Raw genomic sequence first — 12218 nt, 5'->3', positions numbered from 1 at the left:
ACACAAAAAAATGGACAAACACCAATTATTCCTCGTAAGTCAATTACATATCTCTTGGGCGCTCAGATAAAAGCATTCTAATCAGCTGTCAAGCCAGGAACCAGTGCAGGAAATTACCTCCATAATGTATAGGACCAGAGACAAATTGTTTTCCCAGACTCCTCACTGCAAAGTGTCTGGACAGTAATTTGCAGGTCTGGTCCTTTCACCTTATCTTCCAGCTATGCCAGCACTTTTCTACCTGACTCTTCAGGCATGCAGTTGTTGAGCAGTTGCTGAGCACAGAAAGTGTTTCCGTCCTCAGAAGAGAGGGATGGGTATTATAAACCATATGAGTAAAAGGCAGGTGCTTGAGGACCTGATTTATTATGCATCCTTTTGGAAAGAAGAAGAAAAATGTTTTCTGCTTCTGAATAAGTTGGCTTTTGAAAATTAATAAACCTGTTGTTATCCACTCATGCTGCTGGGTGACCTGTTTTTATTGTACACTAAGGTGCGATAAAATAAAAAAGGCAATACTGTGAAGGAAAGCTCAGAGGCCTTATTTGAATGCATAACTAAGTTTGTTTACTTTGAAAGAACAATAACAATGTAATGAATGTCTGGTGCAGAGTTAAGTACATCCTTGTCCAAATTTGATTTATGTGATTGTTTCTGGATGTTAACTCAACCATTGTTAACATAACCTCCATCATTTTTATATTCGCACTGCCTGTGGGCACGCACTAGTGCAGCAATGTGAAAGAAATCTGAAAGAAAACTGGTAGCAGTTCCTAGCGCAGGAAACCTCTTTCCCTGAAATAATAGAGGCTGAGGTGTAGTGAGCCATAGATCATGTTAAGGCAAGCAGATCTGTGTAACTGGGGGAACTTTGTTAGGAAAGAGAAGGCAACCATTGATTACTGTAGTTTATTAACCTCTTGAGGGCCATGTGCAGTACCCAGACATCATCCGTGGTCTGATGGCATGTATATGTGATTTTGGCTATCAAATTACCTAAAGAAAAATGCAACCACTTTTGCTGCCTGCTAAAACATATCAGGAGATAGATACACCATGAGCTCAGGCTTTTTGAAGGTAGAGGTTAAGCTTTGTTGAGGAATGCTTATATGGATGTTTCTGTAAATGTGTAATTCATACAATATGTATGTAATTCATACAATAACTTTATTCAGTGTACAAAGAAGGGTTTCTCCAACTGCTGTGCTACACAGTGACTCCACAGAATATGAGAGTGGGCATCTTTTAAGAGATAAATATGATTCTTTTTTTAGGTAAATAAAGCATTCAGAAGTTGCCACAATGATTAAAGTTAAACAACCGTTCTCAGAGGAAGTTTTATGGGTATATACAAAAGACATTCTTGTTTGTTTTTCATGTTAATTTCAAAATTGCATATAATTACTAAATCCTTCCCATGTGAGCCTTGCAGCTTGTGTTCTTTAACTAGATAATATAACTGGAGTTCAGTGATATCTGCAGTGATATTTCTGATTCATTTACTTGTAATTCAATTTAACTTAATTAGAAATAGCTATCAATAACTCTTTCCAGTTCAAAGTCACTATATGACTTACATCAGGTAACATCATCAAAATTTTATATTTACAAATTAAATTGGAATTTACTGTTGTCAGTAAAGAAATGGTATGTTCAGTGTATTACTATAAGTCATTTACATAAATCCTTAATTTAATCTTAAAACTGCATCTTAATTTTGTGTCAGACGGTGGATCCCATGTGCTGGGAATGGCATTTTGCTGCTGGGAGATTCAGGTGCAAATGAGGACAGAATTTGAGCATTCACTCTCAGCTGCTTCACCTTTTGCTCTTCATTTTTAATCATCCTTTTTCTCTCAACTTCATATGGCTGTGCTTTTCTTTTTTGGTTGACACTGATCTTGGGAGGGGAAAGATGCTGATAAGATCATAATAGTTTGGGGTGTTTTGTGCTCAGAGAGGGACAGAGTCTTAGTCCAATTTTATGCAAGACACCATTATAATAAGGTACATTGTTGAGGATGGCATAGTAATCTGTTATGGGTCATAGGAATCATTTGACAAGTCCTGTGATTCATGGACAAATCCGGTATTACTGAAATGACCCAAAGGATGTGATTTTAACATGATATCTTTTAAGTCAACATCCAGAGTTTGCACGTGGTTAGCCTGTGGTACAGTTTTCAGGCTGTTCTGTCAAGAGCCCAATTTTTAAAGCACGCTTCCTACCGTTCTTTATGAGTATTATAAACTCTTTCCCCTATGAATGAAAATACAGGGCAACAGATTTTTTTGCATAATATATTGTAATACAGTGCTCATCTGAACCAGCAAGTCATGTTCCAGAGGCACTGTCTGCTGATGATTAAATTTCAGTTGAGACCCGTGACAACCATACAGAGCAATCTGACAAAGTAGTGGCAACAAGTTTGATGGTTCAAATCAGAAAATATGTTTCATAATAAGAAATTGTGTATTTCAACCTGATGTGTTTGTGGTTTGGTAAGTATTATTTGTGCTACTGAAGTAATCTGGTAATCCAAAGGATAAAATAACCACTTCTTCCTACTGCAGTGTACAGCTGCTTGTTAGGACTCAGACCAAACCTTCACCTTCAGATCATCCACAGCAACTCTACATGTGAGTTTTAAAGACAGTTTAGGGGAGTGTAGGTGGTAATTTAAGTCATCTGTCTTCAACTGACAAAAACAGATGTTAACTTAGATAAAAATTGGTTGGAGCAACTACTCATTTTTAATGTACAAAAGGAAAGTTTTCCATACCTTAAAATTTAAACTTGTTACCTGAAAACAGTGATAGTTTGAGGGCAAAGATTGAATTAGGAGAGTTGGGAAGTCGAGAAACAGGTGATACGGTTTTAATAAGTGATTTAATTTTAAGTGGTTTCTTATGCAGGAATTAAACTGAATGCCAGCCACTTCTTAGCAGCACTATATAAATGAAAAGAAATGCGAGAACAAGTCTACTGGTTCCTCCACATGTTGCTGTCACTGGGTAACTGTTAGCACCTCCGTTAGTCACTCCATCAGCAGGCCATGAAATTGTTCCAACTTTTAAAATGTGTGAGAGAATTATGGCAGGTGCTGGCACATCATAAATGAAAATCTAACCTTCAGGCTGGTACAGTAGTGACATTGTTACTGTTTGCATTCTTGAAAACACATGGCCTGTCAAGTTACAATAAAATTATTTTGTGCTTTTATATTATTAAAACTCAGTGGGGTCTTTGGACTGCCCATGAGGAGTGTGAGACACAGGTGTAATAAAATATAATAATTATTGTAAGTATGTATTTTTTGTTGTTGTTGCTGACTGCATCACTCGATAGCTGTTGGATTACTTAAGGAAGAAACTTGCCACAGAAGGTGCTCACACATGTGCTGTTGGAGAAATCAGATACTGAACCATCTATGATCCAAAAAAACCTTAATGACTTCTCTGAAAAAACTCTCAGGATAATAATACTCATAAAAACAGCATACAAAGTCATATTCTAATTTCATAGCAGAACAAATGCTCAGCATTTTTTCATAAAAAAGAAATAGCAGACTAGAGATAGTCATCTTCAGTCCATGGATATTTTTCCTGAGCTCTTATTTAAACCTGAAATCCAGTGAATTGCTATGCAGCTTCTTATCTCAAGTGATCATTACTGTTCTCTAAAAGAAATTCAGTTTCTTCAAGGTTGCTCTTATGAATAAAACTGTGTTGAAGCTTACTGCCTTCAGACAACTGCCCAGTTTCTGTCCTCCCTTTTTCCAAAACTTATACCAGACTGTAAAATGAAAACATCACAATTGTACATGAGGTTCTGTTAAAAGTTCAGATGAAATTACCTAAGTCATTATCAGTTCTATGAAGCCTGCATATTTTTCTTACTAAGAATAAGGCAATTTAATTACTCTAATTACTGATTTAATCACTGTATAAAAACTGCCTTGGTTTTTGTATCACATTTAGCCCTATATGAAAATCTCCTAATGCAGCATTAGGGAATTGGAATTATCCTACTACTGAGTGAAAGGACCATACTCTGTTGTGTAACCAGAAATGCATGTATTGCCTGAATAGACTTGCTTTCCTAATTGTAGAACTAAAATATTTTCTTTATTTATACTTTGCTTTAATATGTAGGAAGGACAACAGACAATACAATAGGATTATTAACCTATTCTTACTTCTTTATCTTCTTTCATTTTCCAAAAGTGGGTCATGTATATGTGCTTTCAAACTGTCTTTTGAGGTCTCCTTCAGTGTAACTTTTTTGGTTTTATAGCCAAGATCACCTTGTATACTAGTGCTATGTGATTTTAATATATTCCTGTGACACTCCTGTGAGGTAGCAAGGTAACGCTACTTCCAATTGTATAGCTAGGGAACAGAGGCACAGAAGAGTAAGAGCAGCTTTCTTGTACCTAACCCTAACCCTAGTCATTTAGGCTCCCTCTAGACATCTACAGTTAGCTGATATATCACACCCCTCCCACCAGTCACTTAGCCTGGGTCACAGTAAAGACTGTTACAGGCGGAGTACGGAACTCGGATCTTCCAAGTCCTACATTTGTAATCTTTTTACTGGAACACATTTCCTTTCTGAAATAAACACATATATTATGCTGAAATACAGGGATCTGAATACTGCTCCTTCATGTAGATGGGCAAGAAGCATGAGCGTTATGATTTTTCTATCACTATTTTAAAGTTTTTGCTATTTCTCTTATTAAATAATTGAGAATGCCATCCTTCATCTTGGGCGTCATGGTTTCTGTGCTGATTGCTTTTCACAGATACTACACTCTCAGGGGAAATTGGCACCAAGAAAAAAGTGAAAAGACTGTTAAGTTTCCAGAGGTATTTCCATGCATCCCGGTTACTGCGTGGGATTGTACCACAAGCCTCTCTGTACCTACTGGATGAGGACTACCTTGGGCAAGCAAGGGTAAGATGGGTCTCCAGATCTCCATTTCCTTTAATAATATTCCAGGGAATGTGTCAGGTTTGGTTCAGTCTTCAAATAAACAAATGTATGGCTGATCTTTCTTAAATGACCCACGTTACTTGCCTACCTCACAGCAAACAGACTGTCCGTTCCTCTTTTATGGTTACAGCTTTAAAGGCTTAGTCTCAGAGCAACAAGAAAATGTCTAGATCTATTCAGCATTTTCAGATTCTGTCAACTGAAATTATAATCTAGATTTATTAAAGAATCAAGGATCCCTGGCTGGATTACTGATTTAACTAAATTCATCAACACAGGATTTAGTTTATCTGCTTGAAAAAAGACAGCTGTCTCTCAGCTGGTATGGAGCAGCTATTAGGCAACCCACAGTAGCTCTCCGTAATGCCAAAGGCTAGGAAACAGGGACCAGTCACTACAAAGAACTTCACAATAATCAAAATACAGTTCTGTTATCTTGCAGCTCTTATACTTGCTCTGAATGGTATTTTCTGACAAAACCTGCACAACTGATAGTGTTGGGATTATGTGCCTAGGCAATTTTTATTCTCTGCAAGAGAAGATTATGTGCCAGGTGTTAGAAAGTAGTTAAGAATCCAGAACTGGTTTGAATATAGACTAGGCAATGGGATTGAATGCACATTTCATTGACACATGTGCCATTGTAGGTTATACAGTTAGTCCAGACTCAGTCTTTTGACTGAACTGATGTATCTGTAAAAACGGTGTGTATGGTGGTAATGATGGATTCTTCTGCGTGGCTGAGTGGGCTTCACAGAAGCACTGTATCTTAAGTTTATGAAGACTATTCCCGTGTACTGGTTTGTTTAGCAAACTGCTAGAAAAGCCTACAAGAATTTGTACTGAATTGATTTGGGAACAATAAAGGACAATTAAAAAATTGTGCAGTAAAAGTGAATATTTTCATAATATTTTGGTTTATATTATTTGTTGTTTTGAGCTCCATTTAGAAAGTATGCTTATTGTCAAGTTCAAAACCTCCTCACTTAAAAGTGCAAGTGATATTTTATGCAGTAAAGCTAAATTTGGTTCCTGATGTCTGATATTTCAAATACATCTCTATAGCTTTCCCAAACAAAACTTCTAGGCTGCAGCAATCACTCCTGTGATTGATTAAGGTGGAATAATAATTCAAATCTGCTTCACAGTTTGACATACCGGTCATTTGCCTTTTTGTGTTTGTTTTTTCTAGCATATGCTATCCAAAGTGGGAATGTGGGATTTTGACATTTTCTTGTTTGACCGCTTGACAAATGGTAAGTAAATTTATTTTAAAGTTTTTATTTTAATATCTCTCATACATGACTATTCTAAAAAACGCTAATTAATTAATTGCTAAATGTTTCCAGTTTGGATTACTGAAGAGAAATTGGACATAGTTAACATCTCTTAAAATCATATCCTCGAACATTTTCAGGCTGTTCCTGAACTACAGGATAATGTTTTGTGTGGTTTTCTGTTAATCTAATCTCCTACATTTGTTATGGCCACCTTTTCAAGAAGGTGTTTCAGTTTTCTTTATCTGGGAAATTCCAAAGGTACTTTAAATATACCTATTAGATACATTGGTCATAAATCCAGACCTCCATAACCAGTTGATTTCTATCAACACAAAATACTTTTAACTGAAAATGCATTTGCTTCTGTTAAGCAGCAAAAATTAGGAGATTCATTAAGACAGTCAGAATCTATGAAGTGCTTTGTCTAAAAATGTGCTTGTAACACCACACACACAGCAATGTCTAGGCAATACCTCTTGATCAGGTAACTGCTGAAGAGGGTCATGATCACACCGTTCTCCTTTCTGTATTGCTCATAGGAATGAGATCCCTTCTTCCTCACACCCAGTCTAATTAGCTTTGGCTGAGGAAGAAGGTGTAGAAAAAAGTTGGTTTAGAAGGTAATTCAGCTGGGTGACTGGCAGTGGAGAGTGGAAAGGACTGCAAATGGCAAAGGAAAAAAAAACATAATTCTTCGAAATTACCTTTCTGCACCCCTGCTCAGTAAAGGCAAATAAGTTTCCATGTCCTCTTTGTACATATATTTGTTTTCTTTCCTGAGTTACATTAAATAAGAAAAGACTCCCTTCAAATATTGTTTATGTGTTGTATGGGTTGGTTGGTTTGGGGATTTTTTTCCTAACTTTTCTGGAAACATTGCTGCTGAATTATGCAGTGCAAACTTTTTAAAATACTGTGTGTATGTATAATTGATCGTATGATACTAGTTAAGCTCAATTTTGCCCATGTTACCAGTATTGGATTCACAGTAAGGCCAGCATAACATTACAGCGTAACTTGAGACCATAAATGCTGCAACTCATTTTTCTTGTCTGCATCATCATCATTATGAGATACAGTTGTAGCTGAGCTAGGTACGTGGGTTAATTACATGTTTATACAGCCATGTGTAAAATAAAAAATTTCATTACAAACTTCTGATTTCGTAGTAATTAATTAATTAGTACACTGTGGCAAACTGAAGTGGCAGAAAAGCCCTTCTCCTTTCTGTCATTTCTGGAGGTAGAGCAGGATTATGAAGATGATGTGGTTCTCAAGCCTGTCAAAAGATTTCTGGTTAAAACCATGCTAATTCACTTTCTGTGTCATGTTGAAACAGCAACTGTGACTTTATGGCAACTGTACACAGGAATGGTGCTGCACTGGTACAGCCATACCATCAAATCTTGATAGAGATTGATATATAGGAGTAATTTATATAAGCCAATTTTGAGTTTGAGTGTCATCTAAGCTCATATGATAGGAGCTAAGGTGATAGGAGCTGACTAGCAGTTGGGAAATTAGCAAGATTTTTAGTCTTGCTTGGTCTGTAACTACATGTTAAGGGAATCTAAGACTTGTTCCTTTCTGCTTTTAGGAAACAGTCTCGTAACACTGCTTTGTCACCTCTTCAATGTGCATGGACTTATCCACCATTTCCAGTTAGATATGGTTACATTACACAGGTTTTTAGGTAAGTGCTCACCTCAAAGCCATCTTTAAATGCAGTTTACAGCTTAAGTAGGGCATCAGAGAAGAAACTGCCTTGGTCTGTGTGTCTATGTAAAATCATGATGGTGTTGCAAATATTTCAGTAAAACATTTCTGTGATATATATTAGCATATAATTTACAGGCCCTTGGGTACTGGGTTCAGTACCCATTAAGTCAATGGAGGGACTTCAAAAGGCTCTGCATTGGGCTGAAGCATCCCAGTACCACAATTGCACTAGTGGTTTAAAAAAAGTATGCCATGCAGAGATGTGGCTGGCCGAGTAGGCCCACACAGACAGACAGATGTTGCAGAACCTACCCAGGCACAGTACAATTGTGGTGCAGTGTAATTATTTTAGTGACTAATAGACCACTGAGACCCAGGGCAGTTAATAGCTTATGTGCAAAATTTAACGAATTATATCAAGCTGTCTGCACTGAATAGTGTTGATGAAAGCCCCTGCTGCTGTTACTGCCAACAGAAATATTAGCCCCATGCTGTCAGTGAACCAAAAGAAGAAATTGGCCAAAATCAATTACTTTTTGCATCATGTTTTGAATGCAGCTGAATGCTGGTTTGTCAGGCTGTCAGGCAGAGTTTCCAAAGCAGGGTCTCTTCTTTAAGACTGCCTAATTGTTGCTTCTGGAAAGCATTCATCCGGTGTGGAGACAGACAAGATCTCCCTGCCGTTTCTAACTCCTGTGGGCAGCCATGAAGTGGACACTCAGATAATTAGAGCTAGTGGTACTCAGGATTTAAACGATTACCTACTGTAACTTCAGATGCTTGTGGAGCTGGAAACAAACTGAAGGCCAGGACTTTCTTTGGTGGTCCCCATGCTGGAGACGAGTGCCATGGGAAATTTGCCCGTTACCTTTCTGTTTGATTAATTTGATAGTGTCTAGGAGAGCATTTTTGCGCAAGATCATGTGCAGCTTCCAGTGTTTCAGTGGTGTTGCCCCAAGACCACCTCATGGTTCAGGCACTGCTGCAAGGAACAGATGAGTGTGAAGCACACAGCTCGATGATTTTCTGTGTGAGTGAAAGCTGAGTTAAAAGGTTGGTGCTCCTGGTCCAGCTGGACCAGTTCCAGCACTGTGAACTAAACCAAGAGGGACTGGTGTTTTAAAATTATCACATCGATGTGACTGAAATTATCACAGAATATTTTGCTCTTAATACCCCAGTGCTGTATCTTTTGATTCTCTGCCTGGAGGATGTAGGAATGCCTTTGACTGTAGTTAGTCACTCAAATAACAAATGATGCCAGGATATCAGGGCCTCACCCCCTGCTGCTGTAAAATAGGTGGTATTGCCTTAATGACATATGACTTCCCTGTGACAGCAGCCTGAATAATTACACTCCGTTGTGGATAAATTTGCCTTTCTTCCTTATTTATTTTACTCCTGAATGAGAGCCTTCACTAAGGCAAGAAAGAGTTGATTTATGAACTAGACCCAGTATGTCCCCTTGGGCCTCACAAATCCTTTCATGCATTTTTTCTCTAAAGGTATCCCAATAAGAGCACCAGTCTAAGTAAGCTACAGCTATTTGAAGAAACTCCTTAGGCAGCTGACTGTAAAACCTCAAATTGTATTTTAAATCCAGTTCCCACTTGTGGCCATGGCATTCAGAGACAAAAGGATCTTTGTTTTCTGTTTTGGTTCCCAGTTATGGTTCAAGAAGATTACCATAGCCAAAACCCGTACCACAATGCTGTCCATGCTGCTGATGTCACGCAAGCTATGCACTGCTATCTGAGAGAGCCCAAGGTAATGATGACCTTTCACACTTACATTGCTTTCAGATAATTGTCAGATTTTTTTTCCCAGAATTGAAAAAAAAAAAAAACAAAAAAAAACAAAAAAAACCAAGAAGCTATTTTTAGATAGCAGAAAATGGTTGCATGCTTGAATTCAGCAACAAGTGAGTAGCAGAGTCAGCTACAGATGCCAGACATTTCAAACAAGGTACTGGAGTCACTCCCCATCATGCAGGCGACATGAAGTGCTGTCGTGTGAGCTCCAGGTTCCGTGACCGTGAGAACCAGCCACCCACCAGTGGCTGCAGTCCTCCCATCAAAGCCAGCAGGAGGCAATGCCTGCCCCTGCCTCAGTTGCCTCAGGGCGTAAGCCCCTCACATCAATATTTCAAAATACTGCATTGGGCAGTGCAACACCAGAAAAGAGGTGTGTTGCAGGGGGTATCCGCTGCACAAGTGAACAGCAGCTTTTGGCTGCTGCCCCCCACAACGTGAGGGAGTGATGCTGCTTAAAGTATGTTGGTGGAGGGCACTGTAATGCTGAGCCACAGTGTAAGAATATAACTAATCTTTCCTGGCTTGACTTAAATGAAAGGAAGTTCTGCTATAAATAGCAAATTGTTAGACCAGAATACAGTAATGATAAGTGAGGACAGGATCAGGCGACGTCTTTCCTGCATTTCTACCTCCTGCAAGATCTGCAAGCCCCTTCTGTCGAGAAGTACAGAGGACAGTCAACATCCAGAACCTGTACCATACTGCTCTTCATTTCTCATCTCAGGATGCTTCTTCTTTCAGCTCGTGGATTTGTACTCTGTACAGACTCATTGGGCAATAACTACCTCACTCTTAGAAGCGGAAAATGCTAAAACTTCCTATTTTATTTTTCCAATTATAACAAAATTTGCTTCTAAATGGTAACAAAATTTGCTTCTGAATGATAAGATGTATAGAAGAAAAAATTCTGGGCAGGTTTTCAAACTTGGATGTCTGAAGTTAGAAAGGTGAATTATGTTCTTTAATATAATACCTATATTTAAACAGAGATACCTAACAGCCAAGTTTGAAATTCCAGAAGTTTATAATCTCTGCATTTTACAACACAGTGCTGTGCTAGAAAAATGAAGCCAGATGCACTGTTGGTATTACTAAATACTGTGTGAGTCAGAGCTCTTATCATATATGCTAACATATGCCAACCTGCTAGTATACTTATTTACTTTTTTAAACTGAACCTTTTAGACTATGCTGAAGCACTTCTATAATAACAATCTTTATATTGCCATGAATGATAAAGAGATAAGAAATAAAAACTGTAATAAAATACGACTATATAGTCTGATATCTTATCAGATATTTGTTCAGCAGTCACTTTAAAAACATTGTTCACAAAATTTATTTTATATTTGACATTGGTGTACAAATGCCTACAAAACTGAGCAATGCCACGATGTCAGCTGGTTTGTTTATTTGCCAAAGGAAGAAAAAAAAAAAAAAGGTGTTTACTGTTCACGTTCTCGTTGTGATTAACACATGTGATTCAGCTTGCCAACTTCCTCACCCCGTCGGACATCATGCTCGGACTGCTAGCTGCTGCGGCTCATGATGTGGATCATCCAGGGGTCAACCAACCCTTTCTGATCAAAACTAAACACCACCTTGCCAGCCTGTACCAGGTAAAACTGCTTATCAAGTTGATAATATGTAAAGTGGTGTCAAGGAGAGTCTAAGCAGTCTGCAGTGAACTTTAATGCCAAAATCTGGCAGCAGGGGAATGTTGATCAAATCAACCTACACTTTATACTCCAGACAGTTTCAGTTAGGCATCTCACTGGGTGACACTTCTTACAGGAAAGCTTCTCATTTATAAATGAGAAAGAAGGTGGAAATGTCAGATTTTGTTGAAGACATTTAAGCCAAATCAGTTGCCTGGGTTATTGCTGCTGTAGATCATCTGGGGTAAGGAGCTGTGGGTAGATTTAAAATCATGGTGAGACAATTTGTACTTCATCTTCCTTCAGTGAGCAAGTAAGCAGCAGGCATGTTCTAAATTGGTGTTGCATTACAAGAAACTTTTGCTTCATGTGGCTCTAGTAAAATGAAACACATAATGAATACTGCAATTTAAGAAAAAAAAAAATAGAAGATAGAGGAAACCAAAGGAAAAGTTGTAGGTATTTACACAAACGTGCCTAGAGATATAAATAAAGAACTTATAAACAGCCACTGTAGGTCACACCAGAGGCTGTCTAGACCAGTATCCTGTTTCTGAGAGCAGCCAGTAAAAGATCTCAGAGAGAAACATAAGCCTGGGATAAGTATAGAGTTGTCCTTCACCTGGTATACATCCTTCCAGCCATGGCAAGCAGTAGTAGAAGACTTCCTGAAACAGAAACACAGACCCTCTTGTTCAGTAACTACCAGTGAACCCATCCTGCCCTGATTTTTGTGGTCCTTTTTGAA

At 38.2% G+C, this 12218-nt stretch overlaps 1 protein-coding gene across 6 annotated transcripts in view; it reads left to right on the top strand.

Moving 5' to 3' along the window:
- The window catches only part of PDE7B (phosphodiesterase 7B), a 179731-nt gene that overhangs the window by 150322 nt on the left and 17191 nt on the right, over window positions 1-12218 (top strand). For all 6 annotated transcript variants that reach the window (XM_032983224.2, XM_032983223.2, XM_032983221.2 and 3 more), the window contains 5 exons: window positions 4809-4960; window positions 6192-6255; window positions 7877-7972; window positions 9665-9765; window positions 11300-11431. In XM_032983224.2, the coding sequence (XP_032839115.1) occupies window positions 4809-4960; window positions 6192-6255; window positions 7877-7972; window positions 9665-9765; window positions 11300-11431 (545 nt within the window). The remainder of the gene's footprint in view (window positions 1-4808; window positions 4961-6191; window positions 6256-7876; window positions 7973-9664; window positions 9766-11299; window positions 11432-12218) is intronic.

Source organism: Tyto alba, unplaced genomic scaffold, assembly GCF_018691265.1.
Source record: "Tyto alba isolate M040663 unplaced genomic scaffold, T.alba_DEE_v4.0 Super-Scaffold_22, whole genome shotgun sequence".
NCBI classification, from domain to species: Eukaryota; Metazoa; Chordata; class Aves; order Strigiformes; family Tytonidae; genus Tyto; species Tyto alba.
The sequence above is the reverse complement of the archived record's forward strand: the minus strand, read 5'-3'. Positions and strand labels throughout refer to the sequence as shown.